We start from the raw sequence: 26,948 nt of genomic DNA on the forward strand, positions 1-26,948 counted from the left end.
ACTCAGTAGAAGAGCACATGTCGACACGCACAAGATCACAAGGTTAATTCACAGTGACACACTCACACACACAAACCCATGCCCATACAAATGAATCACTCGAGAGGATGCCACGTCAAAGATGTTTGTTTCTGATCTCCCGTACAATCTCCCTCCTGGGAGTCTATCAGGCTGCTCTGCATCTGTAATCTCCTTGAAGTGCTGTCACTTCTAATAGGTATGTGTCTCTCCAGAATGTGCTCGCTTCATTCCGACAGCGACAGAAAGCTCGCTAATGAAGCATCTGACCGGTTCCCTTCTTAAAAGTGTAAAGGCACGAGAAGCTGCATTTAAAAGGCTGCATGTTAAACACAACGGAGTTCACTAGATGATAAATTCAGGGATTGTCATGTTTGCTTTGCGAGAAAGGAGCTTTCCACGCCAGCTTTGCCCTTTCGTCTTCCTTTACCTGTCAGGGTGAATAGAAGAGAGCACAAAGATGAGGAGAACGACATCCAGGATCCCGTCTGGGAAAGGGTAGGCCAAGCCGTCATCGCACACATCGTGGAGGAAGGCACAACAGTGGGCCTCACTGTAGGACGCATGTGACTGTCATGGCGGAGGAACAAACGGCATGAGTTAGCAGGCCTCCAGAGGGGTTTTGGTTTGTTTTTTCCTTATCTTTTTTATCTTTTTTAAAATAAAGGCTATTTTTAAAAAAAAAAAAAAATCCTTTCTTGGACCAGTGAGATGGCCTGGTTGGTAGAGGTGCTTGTTCCTGGGACTCACATGGTGGAAAGAGAACTGACCCCCCCAAACTGTTCTCTCATCTCCACATCAGCCCCTGACATGTATGTTCTCTCCCCACAAAATAAATACATGTAATAAACAATTTTTTTTCTCTCTCAGGCATCTCTTCTCTGTGAACTTGAATAAACTTCGTTCCTGGTTCAGTACTCTATAACTTATTTCAAGCTGCCCTAAAACAACAAAAACAAAGCCAGATGGTGTTGATCCCAGCACTCGGGAGGCAGAGGCAGGTGGATCTCTGTGAGTTCAAGACCACCCAGGGCTACAGGAGACTGAATCTATCTAAAAGAGAAACAGAGCTCACACAAGGTGATCCCAGCACTTGGGATCCCACGCCTTTAATCCCAGCACTAGGGAGGTGGAGACAGGAGTGATAGGGCTGGGAGGAGAGAGGAATATAAGGTGGGAGGAGACAGAAGCTCAGTGCACTCTGAGGACTGGTAGAGGCAGGACCTCCCCTTCAGTCTGAGGAGTCGGCAGAGGTAAAAGGCTCTCTAGTGGCTGGCTGCACTGCTTGTCTCATCTCTCAGCTTTCACCCCTTGCATCTGACTCTGGGTTTTTATTATTAACACCAGTTAGAGCCCTGCTACAGCTCTACTACTGAAATCCGCTCTCTTGCGCTCTGAGATGGGATGCTGTGCGAGGCAGTTGAGTAAGGCTATTTGTAGACAGCATTGGGTGAAACTCACTCCACAGGATCTGTCTATGGAATCAGCAGCAGAAGGAGAGACATCAAACCCCATGTCAGCCTGGGAAATGTGATTACTGGTATATTTGCCTTCTCCTCTATGCATTGTTTTGAGAAATGTCTGTAATAAACACTATTATTGTCCAAAACTAACTTTCAGCATTAGCTATTTTTTTTTTTTTTTTGAGACAGGGTTTCTCTGAGTAGCCCTGGCTGTCCTGGAACTCACTATGTAGACCAGGCTGGCTTCAAACTCAGAGATCTACCTTGGCCTCTTAAGCACAGGGATTAAAAGTGTGTTCTATCACCTGGCCCAGCCAGTGTTAACTTTTGAAAGTTTTACTTAAAAGTTTAGCACACTTTTTTTGTGGTTTGTTTGTAGTTATGTGTTTGTGAGTACAGTAATCCACGTGTGCGAAGGTGGACACGTGTGTATGGAGGTCACTGAACAACCTCAGCTGTCTTTCCTCAAGTTCAGTTCACCTGAGTTTGGAGACAGGGTCTTCCCTGATCTGGTACTGGTCTAACAGGCTAGGCTGGTTGGCCATGAACTCAGGGCTCTGTCTGTGTCTGCCGGCCCTGGGATCACAAGCGTGGTCAACACACCCAGCCTTTTCCGTCTGAGGAGCTGAACTCAGGTCCTCGGCTCGCAAGGCGAGTACTCTTCTGACAGAGCCATCTCCCGGCATTCTATGTGACAGAATTTCCTTTCGTTCACTGCCGACTCTTCATCCTAAGGAAGGCTAACCAGCATTCACAGTTTGTTCAGGAAGCCCGGGTTCCCAAAGCTTTCCTCACAGTTTTTTAGATTTTCTTAGTTCAAGAATGTCAATCTAACAAGCGCCTACTATGTGCTAGACTATATTTGTAAGCTGTTAGAGACACGCATGAGTGATAGCTTCTTCTTGGAGGTTTAACTAAAACATGGGGTAGGTAGGTGGTTGTTAAAATCTTGACTAATATTACCGGTATCCTTTGAACTTATTCATGAACATGGACTGGATTTAAAAAGATTTTTATGATTAATTCTGTACATATGTGTGTGGGTTTGTGCATGAGGTGAGAAGGCATTGACTCCCAGGAGCTAGGTCTAGGTGGCTGCGAGTCACATCGAATGTGGCCCGGGAACCAAACTCCAGCTCTGCCGCAGAAGCAGTGTGTGCTCTTACCCACTGAGCATCTATCCAGCTAGGACACCTCTCCAGGTTAAAAAACAAGGCATTCTATATAGGTAATATACTTTAACATCAGTTGAAATAGCTTCCAGAAAGCGCAAAAGCCCAGCTAAACATCATCACAGATGCACCTGATGCAGAAATAGTTCAGAAGAATCAACCACCTCAGAAGTCAACAGACCTTTTAAAAAAATTTTTAAATTTATTTTTATGTGTGTACGTGTTTTGCCTGCATGCATGCCTGTGTCTGATGCCTTCAGAGGCCAGAAGAGGACATCAGATCTCATTATAGATGGCAGTGAGCCACCATGTGAGAGCTGGGGATTGAACCTGGGTCCTCTAGAAGGGCAGCAAGCGTTCTTAACCACTGAGCCGTCTCTCTAGGCCCCAAATTAGACATTTTAAATGTATTTGTTTATCCTATGTGTATGGGCATTTCGCCTGTGTCTATATTTAGGCATCATGTGCCTGCCTGATGCTCACAGAGTTGAGAAGCAGGGGTTAGACCCTTGGAAATGGAGTAAGAGATAGTTGTGAGCCCCATACAGGTGCTGTGGATTGAATCCAGGCCCTTTGGAAGACCAATCAGCATTCTTAACTGTTAAACCAAGCTCTTCAGGCTTCTTGAGTTAGAACTTTTAAAAGTCTCTATTTATTTATTCATTTATCTAGTTTTGGGGTTTGTTTTGTTTTTTTGAGACAGGATCTCACTAAATAGCTTTGGCTGTCTGTCCTGGAATTCACTCTGTAGACCAGGCTAGCCTTGAACTCACAGAAATTTATCTGCCTCTGTCTCCCAAATGTTGGGATTAAAGGTGTGTGCCAGTACACCATCGCCTGGCTCTCTCTTTATTTTTAATTTATGTGTATATACATGCTTGTGTATATTTGTGTGCATGAGTGTTTGCTATCCTTTTCAACTGCCCTTTATCTTGTGTTTATGTCTCTCATTGAACTTGGAGCTCAGGGATTTGTCTAGGTTGGCAAGCCAGAAGTTCAAGGATCTTCCTTCCTGTCTCTGGCTCCCCTGTGCTGGAATTACAGGTTCATGCTGCCATGCCCAGACTTTTTAATGGTGTTGCTGGATCTGAACTCAGGTCTTCCTGCTTGCATGATGAGCACTCTCCTGACAGCCACCCCCTCAGCCCATGCCTCTCTTACAAGACTATATAAGTCATACCTTTACAAGCTCTACCGCTTCAGAGGCAAAATCACAGCAATAAAGAAAGGATCCTGGAATGTTCCTATGTAAACGAAAAAGACATTTAGGTTCAGAGTCAGACATGTTCAAACTAGAGAAGGTGTGACAAGCTCTTACCACTACCGGGTAACTTTGAAATTCCCATCCTGTGCTGAAGGGCGCCTGCCTACCTCTGAGGCTATGCTCATGCTCACATGGGAATTTCTAAGCCCACCCTCCCACCTGCTCCTCACCCCCAAGGCCCGGCATGCCCAGCTCTGCCTTCTCCAAGCCCCTCATTCTTCCTTTATTTGCAACTTGTTTGGTTTTGAACCTTTCCAAACAGGTGCTCAATTGCTCTGGCAGGGCAGAAGCGCATACAGCATTATCACGGGAATATATGCAATCTCTAAAAGGGAATCAAGCTCTAATACACAAATTCTTGGATAGTTAAGATTCTTAGATATTATACACACATAATTAATCTGCTCCGCAGCTCTGGGATTTGCACTCGACTTAAGATCGGTCCAAACAAGTAGAAGTAGAACAGACAGGACTTGATTGTGAAAAGTTAACCAGCACTAAATCAAAGCAAAAGACGGCAGCGCTTGATTCTGTTTTGTTTGTCATCTGTCCCCTATGAAAATGATGCGGTGCTGAGCACAGGGGCACCAGACCCTCTGCTCGCAGCACTTGGGTGGCTGAGGCAAGAAGATTCGATGCTCAAGGCCAGTTTGGGCCACAGAGTGAGCTTCTGTCTCAAAAACAGAAAGGAAGAAGTAAGTAAGAACATCTTAGTACTTTACTCCAGCATATACTCTGTACTCCGCTATGAAACTCAGGTAACTGTGGCCTGTGAACTACTGAGTGCTGGACGCCCACGAATGTGCTCCGTTAGCACTCACGCACGTGTGATCTGTGCTTGAGGATGAGAGGCCCCTGGAAGCAGGCTGCCCTGGGCCTAACACTTGGCTCCACCACTACTAAGTGATGTGTCTGGAGGACAGTTTCTTGATCTGTAACTCTGTTCCTTCATCTTTAATAGAGACAAGTGTGGTGTTTAAGGTAGTTATGAGGGCTGAATGGATCCACATGGTAAGGTTCTAAAAGACTCATGGCTCAGAAAAACAGCACTCAACAGATCTCAGCCATTATTACAGCTGTTATTGCTATTATTATTATTATTATTATTATTGTTATTGTTATTCTGAAACCTGCTTCTGACTCCCAGGAACTTAAAACTCAGATGACCCTCTAAAAATGTCTATATCCTTCAGTGTCTTTCTGGACTCTCGTTCAGCCTGTGAGAGAGCCGCCATCCACCTTTGAGTAGTTACGGAACACAGTCCAGCGGCTAAAGGAAAGTGTGTGCCATGTGTCCTGTCAAGGTGCCAGCTGACCTCTGAGATGGAATGCTGACTGCATCAGCATCCCATGCTGCAGTTTTGTACCCAATGACCTTCAAGAGCCTTTGTGTCAAGTCAGCTGACCGCCCTGGCTCTTCTCCAACCGGTACACACGTCAGTACCACACCACACCAGCAGCACTGTCTGGGAGGAGGTTAAGAAGCAAACGATCCTTGGAGAATGATCTGAACCTCGATTCCAACGGTCTAATTATGGTGAAATATTCTGAAAATGTAACACATTAATCCTGGGGGTGGGGAGCTTAATTCTCCCTCTGGAAGGCTGGACACTCTTGGGCTTTTAAAGATGAATTATTCCCTGGGTTAATAAGCACACCTGTAATCCCAATAATGGGCGATAAAGACAGGAGAATCTTGTTTGAGGCCAGTCTGATGAATATAACGAGACCTTGTTGGATGAGGAGGGAAAAAAGGAAAATGAGGAGGTGGGGAAGAGGAAGGGAAGGGGTGCAGAAGAGGTAGGAACTTAGAGCTTTCCATTAGGAGTTAACTGAAAAGAGAGCTGAGGTCAGGTGTGGTGGCACATGCCTTTAGTTCCAGCACTTAGGAGGCACATGCAGGCCTGGTTTATAGAGTGAGGACAGCCAGGGCTATGCCGAGAGACCTTGCCTCAAAAAAAAAAAAACAAAACAAAACAAAACAACAAAAAAAAAAACAAAAAACAAAAACCAGGAAAAAGAAAAGAAAAGAAAGAAAGAGAAGAGAGAAATGAAAGCACAACTAACTAATACAGAACTAATAATCAATATCTATTGACCTCTTGCTATGTCATACTGTTAGGTTACCTGGAATATACAAAATAGAGAAACAAGAAATTTAAAAACAACGTGCTTAGTAATAACTTGGGAACAGCCATAGAGTAACACAACCACTCGCCAGCACGGGGTCACGAGGTCACGAGGGTGAAGAGACCTGGTCACGTGCAACAGAAGAGAAGCAGGGAAAGGGAAGACAAGAAAGTAAGGACGAGGAGTAAGGCCATGCTCAGTCGCCAGCGCCTCCCATGCCCAGCCACAGCAGCTGCCAATAGATAACAATGGGGAGGCTCCGTCTGTTCCATAGCCAGATGTTCTGAAGATGCATCCTGGATCCAGAAGTGGCATGATGTTTGGCATTATGCTAATAATTGTTGAATCAAGGTGGTGGGTTCACAGAAACTCACTGTACTGCTCTTTGCTTTCCAAAATGCTTTTACATAGTTGTAATTGAAAGATAAAAAGATCATAGGTTAAAAAATGTGTATGCAGACTGCACAGTAGCTATGCGAGTGACAGGGACCCACACCGCCTCCTGTCGCGAGTTTTTGGAAATGCACGCATGTTGATTTTAGTGGGAAATAAAGTGAAAGCTATCGTGCAAACTTAGAGAGAGAACTGGAGAGACCAGAGGAGGCAAAAGGTAGAGAGAGTTTGCAAGGTGGCCTCATCACAAGAACACTAAAACACTCAGGCGAGACTGACGGTGGCCTCAAAGGGCAGAAAGGAGGACATTTGTGTTGTCCCCATCTATTTCTGCTTTCCCGCTTGTGGTCAGCACTACCACTGCAGATGACTTTGAGTCCAGGCACAGAGATCTGACGTGCGAAGGGTGTGTGTGTGGGGGGGGGGGTGTTGCTCCTGCAACGCTGATACCACAGTATGAGGAGTGAGGTGTGTGCTCCAATCCCAGTTCTCTGTGTAAGGTGCCATCTGGTATCCAGGAAGAGCACACCACATCTGACGCTAAGCAAAGCACAGCTTGGTGGAAGGATGGGATCTCTTGCTCTTTTCTCATTCTGCCGTCTACGTAAACACGAGTTTAAAAACGACTTCAAACCCGTGGCTACGGAATGCTTTTTCAGAATGTTCCCCAGTTCATGTGATGTTAGTCACTAAGAACGTGTCGTTTGAAACTTGCTTTAGTCATGGTTTATCTGGGAATTCAGAATTCTTGGCATAGGTACCACAAAGTATTTCCAGAATTTTTCAACATCCCACAGATATGTAAGATTTTGTAGGGGAAACACTTAAAACTCACCGCAAGGTGTTCAGGATTGGAAAAACACAATTTCCAGCACCACAGCCAACCTAAAATTGAAAATAAACAAATGTGAATGCATTACGTTTCACTCCCAATACTGGGTTTTCTATTAAAAAAAATGACGGGGCTGGAGAGATGGCTCAGAGGTTAACAGCACTGGCTGCTCTTCCAGAGGTCCTGAGTTCAATTCCCAGCAACCACATGGTGGCTCACAACCATCTGTACTGAGATCTGGCACCCTCTTCTGGCGTGCAGGCATACATCGAGGCAGAATGTTGTATACATAATAAATAAATAAATCTTAAAAAAAATGACTACTGAATTTCTGGGTATGGCAGGACTTGTGAAGCCCCAATGCCAGAAGAAGCACATCACAAGAGGAACCATCAAAGTTTGGCTGTGGAGATCGTCACAATTTTGAACCCACCAAAGCCTCCCAACTGAACAAATATGTGCACAGTGCACTGCAGACAGCACAGCAGCGAATAAAGCGTTTGCAGTAGCCATGGTAAAGGGCAGGACTCATACAATAGACAAGCAAAGGGAAGGAATGGGCAGAAGACAGCTAGCATGTGACGTCTCAATGTCTAAAGAGCCATGAGCGTACTGAGTGGTGGAAAGGGATAAACAAACGCAGGGTCAGAGGGCTCTGGAGCTTTTGGAAGCCCAGGAGGCCGCGGCAAGAAGTCTGGCCTATATGGTGAGTCCGAAGCCAGCCTGGGAAACTTAGGGAGACCCTGCCTCAAAATGGGCTGGGATGTGGAAAACTCTTGTCTACAGTTTAAGTTCAAACCCTCATACAAGTGAGTAAGAGAGAGAAGGCTGGTCTTAAACACATATGATACTCTTGTTTCTGTCTCCTGAGTGCTGAGACTGTGGGCACATGTTCCCACGTCTGGTTGTGTTAGTATAGCTTCTTAGGAAGCAGTTTGGGAGTCTGTTTCAAGAGCTCTAAAAGTTTCCAAATACTGTAAACTAGTGAATTTAACCCAAGATGGGAAAAGAAAATGGAGGCAAAGACATGTGCTGAGAAAATAATCCATGCCAGTTGTATGACAACAGGGGAGCAAAATTATGGTGTCTCTCTTATGTGCTCTTGTAAATCCTCTGTAATCAGCAACTATTACCCATAGAATCAGAAAGATGAGGTTTCGGCTCAAAAATGGGAAACCACTATCTACACTAGATTACAGAAAACTAAACATCTCACTTATTTTTATTTCACTTCAGAAGGGGTGTGTGTGTGTGTGTGTGAGAGAGAGAGAGAGAGAGAGAGAGAGAGAGAGAGAGAAGAGAAGAGAAGAGAAGAAAACAAAAGAAAAGAAAAGAAAAGAAAAAAGAGTGAATATTAAGACCAAAAGTTTATCGGAACTTAAGACCTGACTCCAAGTTAGAAAATACAGCAAATTAAAGGGGGGGGGGTAGGGAATAAGTAACACAAATAAAATAAAAGCCACAAACTTTGACTGATTAAAGATGTGAGTCCCAAGTACTGTTTATATGTGTAAGCACACTGAGCATCTGGTTAGGTCTGGTCTTCCACCTGGACAGTCTGGACCATTCATAAAATAGTGTGGGGTGCACACTTCCATTCTCCATCACCTCTTGGATGTCTTGTGCCCTGGACACAGTACCTCCAGTATTCGGAAAGTGGCCTTGCTACCAGGAAAGCGCTCTGTCTTCCCAGGCCCTTCTCTGTGTTCTTCCAAGTCTTGGTTGGGAAAGTTAGATCTTTCTTCGCTCCAAGGGGCTGATGAGACAAGGCTCTTTTGACAATCCATTTCCGTTCTCTGCATACTTGAGAAGTTACTTCCGACTTGATCCCAGGATGATCCTTCCACTTTCTCTTTAGAGTTTTGATCAACTGGAAGAATTTCAGGAAATTCCCTCAACAGCCAGTTGCGATTCTTGAAAAATTTATTTTTATGGGTCTGGTAAAATGTGTCCCAGTATTTATTAGCATCGCGTTCAAACTTAACTGAAACAGAGAGGAAAAAAATCCATTTACTATGAACGATATTTACTATTGGCTGCTATTTTGGTAACTAAATACCTTTAATAATTAAATATTTAAGCCAAGTGTGGTGGAACACACCTCTAATCCCAGCACCTGGGAAGGCAAGGCGGGCAGGTCTTTCCATTCAAGGCCAGCCTGGTCTACAGAGTGAGTTCCAGGACAGTTGGAGCAGGTGTGGCCTTACTGAAGTGTGTCACTAGCAGTGGGCTTTGAGGTTTCAGAAGCTCAAGCCAGGCCCAGTGGCTGGCTCTCTCTTCCTGCTGCCTGCTGATCCAGAAATAGAACTCTCGGCTTCCTTTCCAGCACCATGTCTGCTTGCATGCCACCATACTTCCCACCATGACAATAATGGAGTAAACCTCTGAACTGCAAGCCAGCCCCAGTGAAATGTTCTCCTTGACAAGAGCTGCCATGGTCGTGGTGTCTCTTCACAACAGAACACTAAGACACACACACTTATCAATAACTGGATTTCCAATTCAGTCACTTTGATATTATTATCATCATAATTTTACTTACTGGATATATGGCTAAAATACAAAAGTGCATTTAATTTTCTTCAAAAGATCAATATGTAATATATTTAATTCTACTTTTAAAATCTATTTTTCTGTCAACAGTTGGCCATTCCATTTTGTGAGGAATAGAAACTTTGAGAATTAGTTTTTGAAGCCAAGCTTTGAATCTGTCTGTCTATCTATCTACCTATTTGTCTATCTACCTATTTATCTATTTGTCTATCTATCTATTTGTCTATCTATCTATTTGTCTATCTATGTCTATCTTATATATGTATATGTGTATTATATGTACATATGTGTGTATGTATGTATGTATGTATACATATTTGAGACAGGATCTCTACGTGTAGCTTTGGCTAGGCTGGAACTTGTTATGTAGACCAGGCTGGTCTCAAACCCACAGAGATTCACCTGTGAAGTACTGAGACTAAAGGCATGTACTACCATACCTGGCCTAACAATAATATTTTTAATCAAGCTATTTGTGTGTGCCTTTCTATTTTCTTGGAGAAAGAACTCCGTCCCAGTCTGTCTCGACAAAGGTACAGACAGGCAATAAGAAAAGAATGCGGGCATTATAAACAACATAACTTTAGAGCAAGAGGGGTCAATGAGACAGTTTACTCCCACTGCCTTCCTGGCTCTACATCTGAAGAAAGGAACTGAAACTCCTTGTGGAGGCCGCCCTGTAACTTCACCCCCCACCACACCCTCAAATCCAGAGGCATCTCTTTCTGTTGCTGTCTCCTAATGGAAGTCTCTAAGCGAATTCCTGATGCTTTCTTGAACAGACAGGCTCTTGGTGATGTCTTCCCTGGGTTAAGGGGCAACAGCTATGTCAATGGTCTCAGAACTTCAGGCATTTCTTAGTCTTCTGCTCCTTCCCATCTCTACCTTGCATTGACAAAGTGATTTAAACCACGTATAGTAACACAGGTCTGTAATTCCAACACTTGGGAGGCTGAGGCAGGAGAATCTCAAGTTAGAGCTAGCCTGAAATACAAAGAGAATTTGAAGCCAGCCTGGGCTATATCAAAAAACTCTTGCCTCAAATAAATCATGGTAGCACAAATTTTTAAGCTTAGCACTGTAACAAGGGAGAAGGTTCACAAGTTCAAACAAAAACTCAAATAACTTGCTCACTCTATCTTTTATTGAACAACCATTTCTTAACTCCAATTATGTAATAAGGTTAATCCTTAGTCTTAATCCATGGATTAAGAATTACTTTTACCCTAGTAGGCAGACTCATGACAGTTTAAAAGTACTTTCAAAGTCTGCAAAAGCTTCCTAATGGGAATGTAACGATTCCCAAGGTTCAGCTGGAGAAAAGTAAGGTACAGGGCAGAACGAATCTTATGCCATTCGCTAGAAGGAAGGAGGAGAAGAAAACTGCATTTGTATGCAAACAAGCAGGCACATGTTCTCAGGTACTTACTAGGATAGGTACAAAACAGCACCAGGCACGGTGGCTCATGCCTGTAATCCCAGGACTGGGGAGGCTGAGGCAGAGGACTGTTAAGAGTTCAAGGTGAGCCTGGGACACTGTCACAAACAAACAACAACAAAACCAAACAAGCAGATTTTAAAAACCTGCAGTTTAATGGAGAATTTTTGTTAGTTTTGATTCATGGGAATTTACCATTGATTCCAAAATTATGCTAAGCCACAAATAAAAATAATGGACCCCTTTCATTCATAATTTCAAAGAGATTCAACCTACGAGTCATGTGGCTACCAACAGTCAGTCTCCTTCACTGTCCTGAAGTGAGGTTTTCCTTCATTTTTATCTGCATAGCCTGGTCCCACAGGCCTTCACTCATCCAGGCTCATGCTTCCTGGGTCCACTCTGGCAGCAGAAAAAGGTCTGAGAAATGGCAGTGGGCCCTATGTATAAGGGACGTGTGTTTGTGAGTCTAAACCGTCATCTCATCTGCATTAGCCAAAGGCAGCCTACTTATGCTTAGTCCAAAAGTGCATACTGATCTGGAAGCTAGCTCTTTGTTCACTTTCAACAACTAAGGTGTACCTGTGTACTGGGCAAGCAAACAAAAACAACATTCTGAAAATCAGACGTGGGAGGAAATAGAGAACTTCCCGATTTCCCAAGGGATTTCTTATGGCTTACTGTCTTCCTCTGTTTTAAAAACTTTCTTTGTAACTCATTCTGCGTATATAGATTTTGTATCTAAGAAAAAGCATCCCAAAGACTTATATTTAAAGGTAATAAGACCCAAATTTAGTCAAATCTCTGGGATTAGGTTTTCCAACATAAAGCTATTTACGAGGTGAATTTGAGACGAATCACCACTAACTAGAATTTAATACTACACCGTGGCTAATCTCAAGATGTATTCCCCTAAGAATTAACGAGGGTGGAGTAGGGAATTCAGGAGAGTAATGTGACAAAAATATGAGCAAGCAGTTCTATTTATTACAGGAAAGAAGCGGCAGCTTACTCAAATCGCAGTCTGGAAATGAGCACATAAACTACGCAGGCCTAAACAGGGCAGACCCATGTAGCACCCGGAACATACAGGATAACAAGAAGAAAAACACTCACACACCAGCCAAGACACTGGCGGCAACTCTGACATTTAGTTTATACTCATTAGTAGTGGATGAAAGTTTGGAACGGGGTAATATAATGATTATTAGATAGCCCTATCTTTTGCAAAGCTGTTGCCAAAGATAAAGAACAGTAACTGGGCAGGCAGGGAGGAGCTGGGAAGATGGCTCAGTGGGTAACAGCTCTTGCTCTGCAAACATGAGGCCCTGAGTTCAAATCCCCAGCACTCACAGAAAAAAACCTTGCATGGGTATGCATTTCTGTAACATTAGCATAGGGTGTGGGGACAGGAGATCCCAAGAACTCACCGGCTAGTAAAGCAGCCTACCCAAAGACCACAACAAACCAACCAACCAAAAAAACAAGCAGGAAACAGTGAGCTTCTGGTTTATTGACAATAAGGCTAAGTGTGTAAGAGGAAGACATCTAACCTCCTGCTGTAGCTTCTACACGCCCATACATGGCCAATACACTTACATGCATGTAACACACAAACACACATACAGAATCTCATGTGAATTATCCATTCATTTTGCCAATTTCCTTTAATGAGAATTAGCATAGCCTCTTTAAGCACCCCCCATATATGTGTGTATAGATATACATATATATGAATTTATGGAAAACAGGCATTACCAGGTATTATTCTGTGATGATGGGACTGTAATAAGCTACACTGAAATAAAAAACTAAATTGGGCACCTAAATTCAACCCTAGCTAGGCAGTGGTGCATCCCTTTAATCCTAGGCCTTAAGAGACAGAGGTAGGGTCAGAGTCAGGCACACCTTTGTGAGTGCCAGGCTGGTCTATATAGTGAGTTCCAGGCCAGCCAAGGCTACATAGTGAGATCCTGTTTCAAAAACAAATCAAAACAAACCAACCAACCAACCAGCCAACCAACCAAACAAACAAACAAAAAACCCATCAGTAACACACAGTTTCAGGCTCTATGTCAAATGCTTTTCTTAGATTTTTCTCCATTTGCTCCTAACAGTATTGTTACCTAGGGTGCTGCTTATTCGCCTGGCGAATTTCTATCTTGTCCTCATCCCGGTTATCTTTGGGAACAGGATGTTTTAAGGCCAGAAGTTCCTCTTCAGCTGGGTTAACCAAAACCAACTGGCACTAAGAAAGCTGATGGTGATTTCTGGAGGCCTGTTTAGTGATCTAATTTACATACTAAGTGACACCCTACCAGGCTGCCTTGGTAAGAACCACAGCACTCTAATAGATGTCACGGTGCCTGAGAGCTGCCATTCCCAGAAAAAACATAGCTGTTCCTCTCTCCACTGACCTACTCTTCCCATGAACTAACTGCATAAGTAACGGGTTCCACTGTGACGTTTTCATACATGTATATAAATGACATTTCATACATGTATATAAATGACATTTCATACATGTATATAAAGCCCTTGATTCACAGTCATCTCGTCAGTCTCTCTTCTCCCCCTCCCCTCCTCTTCTCCTCTTCATTCCACTTGTCCCAAGTCTATGGCTTCCCTACCCACCATGGGATGAGATCTGTGAGTCCGAAACTCCCATGTGTTTGTGTTTTGGACACTGAACAAACTTGGGGCTCCTCCCATGATGCTTCATTTTTACCCTCTGACATTGCTACACCAAATGAAGAAAGGAAAAAAGAGAAAGGGGGGTAGCGAGAGAGAGAGCCAGACAGTGCTAGAGCCAAGCATGGGGAATCCAACAATTTGGGGTTAACAGTATCTTTCAGATACACAATGTTATTCCAATTTATAGATAAGAAATTCAGTGTCAAAAGGCATGAGATACCCCCTCCCCAGGTCAACTTGCCAGAAAGGGAAGCCAAGACCTAGATTAAGTCAGTCAGACTCCAAAGCCCTTGGTTCTTGGTTATCACATAGCCCCATCTCCCTGATACAAAGTTAGTATGTGCTCCCTCTAAGGTATCCCTAAAGATAATCTGTTTTTCTGATTCTTATTTTCCTCCCAATTACAAAGCACTAAATTGAGATTAAAACCTCAATGCAAGTTATAATAAATGAGCTGTAAAAACAATGCTGACTGGAGTTAGCCTTCATAAAGGGAGGTAAGCATGGAATCAAGCCCAGTTCTTTGAGTGAGATAGAATACAAGCTAGATGAAGTTACAAGACGAATTCACGATTAGCAACAGAACCTCAGTGTTCTAGGGGTGCAGGTTGGTTTGTGGGGCAGACACACGCAAACACATGGCTGCCACATGTTGGCATTGTCAACTGCACCCAGCGGTGTCTTCCATGGTCCCCGAGAGTGTGCAATGGTTTCTGTGACCTTACAGAAGCACAATCAACTTCATCGTAATTATGGGCCTGAAACAATAAACACCTCTAGTGTTATCACTGAACTTCCGAAACTGAAAGTGTACCTCTAGTGACAGGGAACAAAAGGTGCCACTCTCTAACCCAGGCAGAAAAACTTCAGGCTCACTCTGTTCACAGGCCAGGAACCATAGAGTCTACACAGTGTGGGGAAAGCTGAGCTGCCCTGACGTTTAACAGGTGGGTGATGACAGATTTTCCTTGGAGAAACAGCTTTTTCTTTTGTTGTCCAAGGTTGCTAGCTGTCCAGGATAAACCGTTCTATGCCAATGGCAATACATGGGCTATAGTGATCTGTTTTGGCACAGCCCAGTGAGGAACGTTCTCAAGAATTCATTTATTAAGCTCCATATAGCTGAGCAGAACAAGGAATACATCACACTAACCATGCTTACAGGTTCACAAGTCATCTGAATTGCCCTGAACATCATAACTGAAAAACCAAATTAAACCATTTATGTATCTGACATATATGATGTGATTAATATGAATTATGAAAATTTATTCTAAGTTGCTATGTAACAAAAAGTAATTTAAAGTTATTTCTGTACATCAATTACGCAAATACCTGAACTCTCAAAGTTGGAAATTTCCACATATCACTGAAGGAAGTTCACTGTCTAATAAAAGAAAACTCTTAAAACTACAAAATTGGAAGCGGGATTCTCAGGGCGCTGCGTGGAACTTCCAGCAGTCCAAGTCTCCTTAGAGGCAGGCAAACTGTCTTTATCAACAAGGATGTGTAACCACTCTGGTCTCTTTCTCCTTCCTATAGAGCATTCTCTTCGGCAGCAAGGCATTCACAGCACAAAGTGCAGACCCTTATCTGTCAGCTGTGGACTCTTACCCTAGGTACGACTTTATTTACAAAGACTTTTTAAAGCCGAAATAGCAGCTACTGTAGTTATTAAGTTCTAAAAACCCACTACACTTGCTACACAACTAGCTGACATACAGCACACTGGAGATCTTTTTAAGGAAATTATAAAGTATAATCGTGTTAACTCAAAAAACGCTGATTATATTTTTTTTTATTTCTCTGGGTTAACCCAGTTTTAAAAGAAATATGAGCTATAATAAAATTGAAAAGTAATTAGGAATAGAAAACATGGAATTAAAAATCATTAATCTGGGCAATCTAATTGAAAGAAATATTGCTAACTAGAGCCTGGATGCTATACATTTTCGTTATGATCTTCTTTTCAGACTGTGGGGGTGTTTTCTAGCCTCCGTTATCACCAGCAGCTCTGACAAAAGGGAGAGTGGCATGCAGAGACCAAGAGCAATGCGACAGACAGGGTTGGCTGGTCTGGAAGAACAACCGGTATTTCCTCTCAGTGGCATTAATAACGGAGATAAGATCAATCAACAGTGTGCCTGCTCTACAGTGCGCTGCAGATGGAATCCTTTGTGATGGCAGAGAATTGGCCTTGCAGACACTTGGCGACTCTCGTAGATATGAAGAGATGGTGGCTAGGTCAGAGCTTCTTTAGGGTTCTCACTAAGCCTGGGGGCAGAGCAGAGCAATCTGTTCTTTGACCCACATTCATCAGAGGCACGAGACAGGGACCGGACACTCTCCCAAGACTTCTACGGGGTCTCGATCCCTTGCAGCGGAGACCCTGCTGGTTCTCACTGAAATATCCTGTTCCTCAGAACAGCTTTCCTTCTTCACTACCCTTCCTGCAGTCTTTACTACATCTTGCTTTGAATATAAGAGAGCAGGCTGGAGTGATGGCTGGCATTTTGCAGCCCATTCTTTTTGTAGGGATACCTTGCTCAGCCTAGATATGGGGGGAGGGCCTTGGTCCTGCCTTGAAGTGATGTGTTAGGCTTTGTTGACTCTCCTTGGGAAGCCTTACCCTCTCTGAGGAGTGGCTGGGGGGCTGGGGTGAGGTAAAGGTGGGGGAGCAGGAGGAGGAAACAGAGTGGGAACCAGGATAGGTATATAAAATGAGAAAAGATTGTTTTTTCTAAAAAATTAATTATATATATATATATATATGTACATATGTGTGTGTACACACACAAACACACACACATATAATATAGTCCCTGTAGCATCTTTTTCTGCACTGTGTTCCCCTGCAGTGTGGTCCCCTGACACTGAGGAGCCCAGGGCACTGAGCAGAAGGAGGAAGAGAGGACCCGGCACAAATCTCTGCTTCTTTGAGGTATTCTGAAATGGAATCTTTAGTTCTATCTTCACAGTGGCCAGAAAAATACTTAGAAAAGACTGTCACCATAAAGAAAATCAAATGTCTCAAAGTGACGCCGTGGCCTTTGTGCCGCCTCTCCTCTTGCACAGAAAGGCCAGTCATCACCTTTCTATTTTGGTCACACTACGGTTCTGTAGGAACTGTCGTTTCTTCACTGTGGTTTCTGAGGCGTTAAAATAACCTCATTAGCTTCACTCAAACTCATTGTTAACACACACAGGACAAAGTAGGCGGCCACACAGAGAGCTTTAACATTATCAGCCCTGCTCTACTTAAGTTCTGAGCAACATATTCAAAAGGAAGAAAAAAATCCCTGGTTTCTCATATTATTAGGATAATGTGCAAATAATAGTGTGGATAAGTTTTCATTTCCTGGAAATGACTTAAAACAACTGACAATGCTGAACTTAGCTCAGGCTGGAGTCTCCACACCCAGGTGGCCACTCTTTTGAGTCATGTGGAAAATATGTCTGTGCAGCTGCTGGCAAAGAAGTGAGTTCTGCTTCCTCAGAACCAGTGGCAGCGTGCCTGCGAAGGAAGGTGATGCTGGCTGGCTTACGGCAACACTGCCCCGGCTATCCACTCTCAAGTCCAAGCCCAACGCTCCTTGGCAGCATTCCACTCCAGGATTGCCCAGTTAGAGCTCATAAAAATAGACTAATTCCGCTGGGGTCAGAGGCTCATCTTTCTTCTCCACACTAGGATGCACTGATACGGAGGGAGACAGACTGCACCAGAGGACACGAGAGGTCACCCCTGACTCCAGAGAGCAAGGCAGGCTGGCACTGGCTCCTCTGCCAGCCAAATGCTGCAGCTGTCTCGTTATCTCAGTCTCTCCAGATACCTTTGCTTCAGATTCCAGCAATCGCAGGCTAACATCTCAACCGTGTTTCTCTTGATTTTCACTATGTGCCTTACAGGGAAGAGTGCAAACTTTTAACCCTGGGGAGCTCTGGACATCTGGTCAACCTAGGACTGGACCGCTAGCTTTGGCCGAGCCTTTCGATAAGTGCCAGATACGTATTCAGTCTTTGTGACATTTACAGTAGCTTTTGAACCAAACAGCTGCAAAGCAACCACTGACAGTATGTCAACAAGTGAGAAAGCCTGTGTGCTAATAAAATTTTATTTATAAAACCATGCTGCAGGCTAGGGAGATGGTTCAGTGGATAAAGTGCCTATACAAGAGTTCAACCCCTCAGACCAGAGCTCAGATCCTTAGAACCTATCTAAAAGGTGTGGCAGCTGGCTGTAACCCCAACACCAGAGAGACGGAGAATGGAGATCCCTGGGGAAGCTTGCTAGTTAGATCAGACAGAATCTGCAAGTTCCAACCTCAGCAAGAGACTTTGCTTCAATAAATAAAGAGCTGCTAAGGAAGACACACACAACTTCAGACCTACATACACTGTAAAAACACACAGACACACACACATACATACACAAACACACAGACACACACACACGTGCACTTGCGTGTGAGAACACAACCTCAATAAGCTGGATTTGGTGCATAGGCACCACCGCCTGCTGACTCCAGTCTACCCAGAGTAGAACTCCAACAGCCATGGGGTTAGAAGCCATGGGGGCAGGGTGGGGGCTACTCTTTGGGAGGTGTGAGGGGATGGAGGAATAATAAGGTGCTTAGGGGTACAGGGAAACTGCCGCCTCTCCATGTCAGTGCTGCTTACGCTGATATTACAATCCAGCAACGACGTGAGGACTCTTCGGTGAATTACATCAATTTCTGTACTTATTTGGTACTTCAATAAATTATTTAGTTTTGACTTTTGAGATGGGATCTTACCAGGTAGCCCCAAATTCACTATGTAGTTCAAACTTGCCTCAAACTCACAGCAATCCTCCTATCTTGGTCTCAAGGGCTCAGATGACAGACATGCACCACCATGCTTGGCTCTAATCAAATATTGTTTTAAGAAAGAAAGAAATCTGGGCATCCTAGCACTCGGAAGGCAGAGGCAGGAGAATCACTGCAAGCTGGAGGCTGCTTTGGTTTACATTCTGAGTTTGGGCCAGCCAGTGTTGCGCACTGAGTGAGTTCAGTGGTGAAGTGCTTGCCCTGTAAGGAGTTTTGTCCCTGTCACCCATGTAAAACGAGCTGAACACAGTGGCATGTGCTTGTGACTCGGTACCAGGGAGGCAGAGACAGATCCGGGAGTTGGCTCAGCAGTGAAGCACTTGCTTCCCAAGCATGAAGACCTGAGTTCATCTGCAGAACCTATGTTAAAAATGAACAGGCTGGGCGGTGGTGGCGCACACCTTTAATCCCAGCACTCGGGAGGCAGAGGCAGGTGGATCTCTGTGAGTTAGAGACCAGCCTGGTCTACGAGAGCTAGTTCCAGGACAGGTACCAAAGCTACAGAGAAACCCTGTCTCGAAAAACCAAAAAAACAAAACCAAAAAAACAAAAACAAAAAAAACCCCAACAACAAAACCTGGCATGGTTGCACATATTTATAAACCCAGCAATGAGGAGGCAGAGGTAGGTGGGTCCCTGGGGTTCCCTGCCTGCCAGCCCAGCCTCCTTGATGAGGCCAAGGCTCGTGATAAACCGTCTGATACCCTCCCTCCAAAGGTGACCAGCATTTGAGGAACAGCACTCTAGGTGGATCTCTAGTCTGCACATCCATATTTACACATGTGCACTCATGCACACATGAACGTACCTGTGCAGATATACACACCTGTGTACCCATGAACGTACCTGTGCACATATACACACCCGTGCACACATGAACATGCCCGTGCACATATACACTCGTGCACCCATGAACATGCCCGTGCACATATACACACCCGTGCACCCATGAACGTACCTGTGCACATATACACACCCGTGCACCCATGAACGTACCTGTGCACATATACACACCCGTGCACCCATGAACATGCCCGTGCACATATACACACCCGTGCACCCATGAACGTACCTGTGCACATATACACACCCGTGCACCCATGAACATGCCCGTGCACATATACACACCCGTGCATACATGAACGTACCTGTGCACATATACACACCCGTGCCCACATGAACATGCCCGTGCACATATACACACCCGTGCATACATGAACGTACCTGTGCACATATACACACCCGTGCATACATGAACATGCCTGTGCACATATACACACCCGTGCACCCATGAACATGCCTGTGCACATATACACATACATGTGTATGTGTGAGTATATGAACATATCTATATATATACATACATGTGCACCCATGCACACACAAACATGCCTATATACATACACACACACACTTGCACCTGTGCACACATGAACATACCTATATACATATACACACGTGCATGCCTTCACACATGAACATACATATACCTATACACATGTATATATGAACATACCTATACATATACACATATGTGTGCACCCCTGCACACATGAACATACCTATACACATATATGCACAAACAACAAAAGAGGGAAGGAGACAGATGGTTCAAAGAGGAAATCATTTTAAGAAAAATAAGGTAAAAGATGGAATACAGAGAGTACAGCAGTCAGGTAGAGTGACTAGGGACACCCCATGCATCTCCAAGGACACCGGCCACTTTCTTCTAAACATTCTTTTTTTTTTCCGGTGTGCTAATTTTGGGGAAGGGAGTTTCAAAACGGGGTTTCTCAGTGTAACAGCTCTGACTGTCCTGGAACTTATTTTGTAGAACTAGGTTGGCCTTGAACTCAGAGATTCACCTGTCTCTGCCTCAATGCTGGGAGTAAAGGTGTGTATCAGCACCGCCCAGCTTCAATGTGCTAGTTTTAAAAACTGTGGTTAAAAACACATGAAATGGAGCATCTTAGTCATTCTTAAGTACATGGTCTATAGTGTTCACATCACTGTGGAACAGACCTCTGGCATCTTTCCCAAATGCCAACTCTAACTCTAATCCCATTACATAGCTCCTCCTTCCCATGTACCCAGCCCTTGGCATCACCATCATGTAGTATGTTTTATTACCCATTTATCTATAGTAGTCACGGGCCCCAGTCACCGCTGGGAAATGGCTGCTGAATCCATGTCCTCAGAATATCTGGGTGTTGTTACCTTGTTACCCAGGTACTAGCATGGCCCTGTTCTTTCCTCTAAGGCTAAACTTACTTGTCTTTTCATTAATTTATGAACAGGCTGTTCTTTAACAGTATTGCTTGTTTTAGACACTTGTGTTTTGATTGTGTTTATCTTTTGCCTACCATGGAGACTGCTGCCATGAACATGCAATGCATATGTCTCTTTAAGAGTGTGCTTTGGATCTTTTGGGACATATTCTAAAAGTGACCTGAAGAACTATAGGGGGGTACTATTTTAGTTTTACTTTTTTTTTGTAAGAGTTTTTGTCTGAGTATGTGTAAGTGCTCCACATGCATGCCTGGTACCCATGGAGGTCAGAGGAGCGTGACAGTCTCCTAGTATTGGAGTTACAGTACAGGCAGTTGTTAGTAGCCACATGGGTGCTGGGAATTAAACCAGAGTCCTCTGCGAGAGCAGCCAGTATGGAAATCACTCTTAATCTCTAGTCCCTTCATTTTTTAAAAAAAATATTTTTTAACATTTAAGGAGTCTCACACTGGTTTCCACAGTGGCTGGAATTTTGATTCACATCAAATGCACACAGGGCTTCTGTTTCTCTTCATCCTTTTCAATGCTTGTCATTTTTTAGTAGTTTAATAGTAGCCCTAGCCAAACTTCGAGAGCTATTACGAAGCTGCAAAGGCCTTCCCTGAACTAAACTCTGAATACAGACTCTCCCAATACAACCACTTTTGATCTCCCAGGAAACCTTTTCCTGGGCTGGGGAGGTGGCTCAGTGGGGGAACGCGCTTGCTGTACAGACAGGGGGACCTGAGTAGGACTCCAGGTATAGCAGCTGCTTCTGTGACCTCAGAGCTGAGTCGGGGTGGGGTAGAGGCAGAGCTCACCATGCAGCCTGTCTACCTGAAATAGTGAGCTTCTGGGTCAGTGGCAGACCTTGTATCAAAAAAACAGAAAACAAAAACAAACAAACAAACCAAGGTGGAGAGCGAAAGAGGAAGACAATAGAAATAGACCTCTGACCTCACACATGCACACAAGTGAGCGCCCCGAGACACACACACACACACACACACACACACACACACGCGCGCGCATGCGTGCACAGTCCCTTATCCTAAAAGGCCAGCAATATTTTGATACGAATTTTTCTTTTGACTTTAAGTTTACGAGTCTGTGAGAAGTTCCGGCAGGAGAAGCGTGCACTAACGCACTGAAAGCGGCCCAGCTAGAAGCAAAGTTTAAAGCTACATTTTCACATCTTGCTTAAAATGCCACCCATATGTCTATCTCCCAGAAAAAGCAACGTGACTACAAAAGACCAACAACAGGGTGAAGACATAATTTATTTCATTAATTTTGGTCCCACTACAAGGGAAGAACCGGGAATCCCAGCAATCGGCTGGGGTGTAAGCTAAGAACGCTTGCCTACAGGGGCATGGTGGGAGCCCAGCTTTACCTTGCTCTTCTGGAGCAACTCGTGTGGCTGAGTTTTCCTCTACTTGTTTTCTAGCTGCATCTTCTTCCTCTTCAGACCACTGCATGTGATCCCTATTACGGGGGGAAAAAGAGAAAAACATGGTTGACAAGTAGGGAAGGCAGAGTCCGTGTGGCCAGGCCCGCCATCTCACATCTTAGACCAAGGCATACAAAGTGGCCATGTCACACAGACTGGTTTTGTGTTGATGCTGCTCCTAGTGCTAAGCGCCACCCTGCAACTCCTACAGGTTTCCTGTTTAAATCTGGCTGTGGGAAAAGCCAGCCACCTTTGGGAAATGGCTGCATTAGTCATGTCCTCAGAACATTCCCATGTATTACTGTCTGTGAGCTGGGGTGGTATTCTGGTACTCCAGAAATGTGTGTGAGCACACGAGTGTGCACCTGTGTGTGTGTATGTGGTTTTGAAATGTGGACATGTCAATATCAGCTGTCTCCCTCCATCACTCTGTTTTGATTATTTTTTAAGATTTATTTTATGTATATTAGTGCTCTATCTGCATGTACACCTTTATGCCAGAAGAGGGCATCAGATTCCACTATAGGTGGGTGTGAGCCACCATGTGGTTGCTGGGAACTGAACTCAGGACCTCTGGAAGAGCAGCCAGTGCTCTTAACCACTGAGCCACCTCTCCAGTCCCTTCTGTCCATCACACTATACCTTATTTTTTGAGATAGGGTATTTCACGAAACCTGGCACTCACCCATGGCTAGAATGTCTAGTCAGCCTGTCTGGCCAGACCCCAGCTTTGAGGCTACAGATACATGATGTCACCACACCCTTTAAGTGTGGGCTCCAGGGACTCAAACTCAGGTCCTTAAGCTGCAAGACGAGCACTTTACCCACTGAGCCATTTCCTCAGCTGCAAGATGCAAGTTTTAAAATATTTGGTTCTCTAAATTTTTAAAGTAATTTAAGTTTCATTTTTCTTAAAAGCTATTTCAATTTCAGGAATACATTAATTTATATTTAAATGAAATGATACATTTTGTTGTTTTGAGACAGGTTTCATTGTGTAAGCCAGGCTGACATCACACTCATGATGATGATGATTTCTTTCTTTCTTTCTTTCTTTCTTTCTTTCTTTCTTTCTTTCTTTGTTTTTTTGGGACAGGGTTTCTCTGTAGCTGTCCTGGAACTCTGTAGACCAATCAGGCTGTTCTCAAATTCACAGAGATCCACCTGTCTCTGCCTCCCAAGTGCTGGGATTAAAGACGTGCCTCCGCCCAGCTCTTTATTGATTCTTTGGGAATTTCGTATTATGCACCCTAATTCTGCTCATCTCCTGGGCCCTCCATATTCTCCCCTAACCCCTGCAGTGTCCCCAAAAGAAAAATTTAAAAATCAAAACAAAACAAGCAAACAAAAATAAGGACAACAAAAACCCCTCTTTGTTTCTCTTTCTGTCCTGCCTCTCCAACACCTCCTCATTCATCCTGGTGGCATCGGGAGCACTGTGTCACACAGTATGTCCTTTTGTCTAGTCTACTCCATCTATGGAGGCATTTTCTTAATTAGCTGTCAGATGACCTTAACTTGTGTCAAGCTGACATAATACAAGCCAGCACAGATAGCTACAAGAAACAATGGGGCAGGGTGGAGGCTGAGACAGGTAGACCCTGAGCTCACTGACCAGTCAATACAACCAAGTCAGGAATCTTCTCTCTCACAAAAATAAGGCAGACAGCAACTAAGAAATACATGCAGTTTTGAGCTCTGTTTCCACATACATACACATGCACACAAGCACCTATAAACACACACACATGCCCAGAGAGGCTCTGACCCTGTTATCATACGGTATCATCTGAACAATGAAAAGGGATAAATAAAATTCTTGATGGCTCAAGAAGACTGACAAACATCAGCCGAGCAGTTGGATTAAATGATCATAATCATAGGAATCACCGCCACTTCTTATTTACTGCATGTCAGGCATCACACAAAACACATTTCATATATTTGTCTTATTTGAACTTTTCAAAACTTCTGTAAAAGAGTTATAATCCTGCACATTCTATAAGAGGAAACAGAAATATAGCCAGGCAGAAACCGAATTCAAACCCAGATTTGGGTCATGTATAGTTAGAATTTCCTTTGGCTGCCAATCAGCTCCCAAGTAGCCACAGAGACTTATTATTAATTATGAAAGCTTGGCCTTAGCTTAGGCTTGTCCCACCAGCTCTTTTAACTTAATTTAACCTGTTTCTATTCATCTATGCTTTGCCTCGGGGCTTTTTACCTTTCTTTATTCTGTATGTTCTACTTTCCTGTTTCCCCTGTGTCTGGCTGGCCCCCAGCATCTCCTCTCTGGTGTCTCTTTTTCTTTCTTCTCCTGAGCCTAAATTCCTCCTCCTTCTTACTCTCCCTGCCCAGAAGTCCCACTTATACCTCCTCCCTTGCTATTGGCTGTTCAGCTTTTTATTAGACCAATCAGGTGCCTTAGGCAGGCAAGGTGACACAGCAGCACATCTTCACATAATTAAACAGATGCAGCACATCTTTGCATAATTAAACAGATGCAACACATCTTTGCATAGGTGAACAAATATTTCACAACACTCACATCAAAGTCCATCCCCACCCCCTTAGTTCATTAGTTTCTACCAAGGTAACTGGGAGTGCTGGGGGTTTTAAGACTTAACTCTTTCTCCATCAAGGGCATGTGTCTCTGTCATTTCTAGAGTCTTGGAAGTTGCTTGCAAAACACTTCCTGTTTACTTAGGTAATATTAATTCCTTCAGCGGTCTTGGATGGAGTTGAAGACTAGATATTTATAGTTGCAGTTTTCTTTAAATATGAAAGAACATAAGTTAGGTGTATAATTTTGGATTCACTAAGATAGGATAGATAATGCACTATTTTCTCTGAATATGCTAACTACAACTATACAAAATATTTTAAATGTAATTCTTACTTGGTAACTGTTTTTGTTGTATATAGTTTTACTATGTTAAAGTCAAACGTTCCTTTTTATTTAGACAAAAGGGGGAATGTTATAGAATATTATTTTAAGGTGTGTTATATTTGTTTATGCTCTGGAACATCTGCTGAGTGATATAAAGATGTGCTGCTTTTGTTTATGCTAAATTTGTTTAACTCTGTAAAGGTGTGATTCTTTGCCTGTCTAAAACACCTGATGGTCTAATAAAAAGCTGAATGGCCAATAGTGAGGCAGGAGAAAGGATAGCCAGGGTTGGCAGGCAGAGAGAATAAATAGAAGGAAAAATGAAGAGGAGAACAGAAGGAGCAAGAAAAGGAGGAGAGGAGGATACTAGGGACGAGTCACCCAGCCAGCCACAGAGTGAGAGTGAAATAAGATATAGAGAAGTAAGAAGAAGGAAAAAGCCCAGAGGCAAAAGGTAGCTGGGATAAGAAGAAAAGCTGGCCAGAAACAACCCAAGCTAGGACCAGGCATTTCTAACTAAGAATGAGCCTCTGTGTGTGATTGATTTATTTGGCGGATCCCCCCAAAAAAATCAAAGAGTAAAAAGCAACTGACAACAGGCGTGGGTTTTCTTACTGCAGAGAGAGAAGGGAATGATGAGGCAGTGGCGTGGAAGTTAGCACTGACGGTAGACACGCTAGCTCAGGTAGCTCAGCCAGTCAGTGCTGTCTAGGAAAACAGGAGGAGCACAAAGCTGGGCTTGGGCTTGGGTTGGAGGAAAGGCAGGCGGGTGTGTGTGTGTGTGTGTGTGTGTGTGTGTGTGTGTGTATGTGTGTGTGAGTGTGTGTGTGTGTGTGTGTGCGCGTGTGTGTATGTGTGTGTGGGCGCAATGACTCTCCCAGCGGGAGGATGGCGGTACAGACAGGATGCGCACAGGGAGCAGTAAAAGCGTGTCCACTGTGACTGCTTCTGTTTGGCAGCTGCGGGTGAAGCTGGGAGCTGGGTAACGGGATTTCAGAGACTGGGGAGTACCACGCAAGACCACGAGAGGAAAGAGCTGCAGGGAGATCGGTTAGACTGCTGTGGTCCAGCAGTGATAAACCCTAAAGTGGCGGCAATGGGAAAGCAGAAGGAAGAGCACAAGAAGACATGGAAAAATCAGTTGCTGTAGTCTAGCCATGAACTACAGACTGGGGAAGAATGGGGTCTGACTGTAGAAACACAGCATGAACGTCTAGGAAAGCAGGTGAAAGACAGAATAAGGAGTCACCTTGGGAGGCACAGTGAGAAGCCTGGTTCTATTCTAAGCAGTGTTTATGCAATCAGATACGTGAGTGCATTCCGGTGGCCTAGTTACCTGGCTATAAACACCTCTGTTGAAAGGTGAGAAACTGGTTCATTCTTTCCTCTTCCCGCTCCTCACCACCTTTAAAAAAAAAGTATCTTGTTATGAAGCCCAGACAGGCTCCAATTTGTAATAATCCTCCAGCCTCAGTCTCCTGAATGTTGGGATTACAGACTCAAACTACTGTACCCAGC

General features: G+C 44.0%; 1 protein-coding gene across 1 annotated transcript in view; it reads right to left on the reverse strand.

Moving 5' to 3' along the window:
* Positions 1-26,948, reverse strand: part of Mettl8 (methyltransferase like 8) — a 74,320-nt gene that overhangs the window by 7,491 nt on the left and 39,881 nt on the right. The window contains 5 exon segments of the mRNA XM_041631561.1: positions 449-588; positions 3,834-3,897; positions 7,276-7,325; positions 8,913-9,256; positions 22,484-22,575. Coding sequence (XP_041487495.1) covers positions 449-588; positions 3,834-3,897; positions 7,276-7,325; positions 8,913-9,256; positions 22,484-22,575 — 690 coding nt within the window.

This window comes from Microtus oregoni, unplaced genomic scaffold (assembly GCF_018167655.1).
Source record: "Microtus oregoni isolate MIOR12 unplaced genomic scaffold, Mior012 000037F_ref0000500, whole genome shotgun sequence".
Lineage (NCBI taxonomy): Eukaryota > Metazoa > Chordata > Mammalia > Rodentia > Cricetidae > Microtus > Microtus oregoni.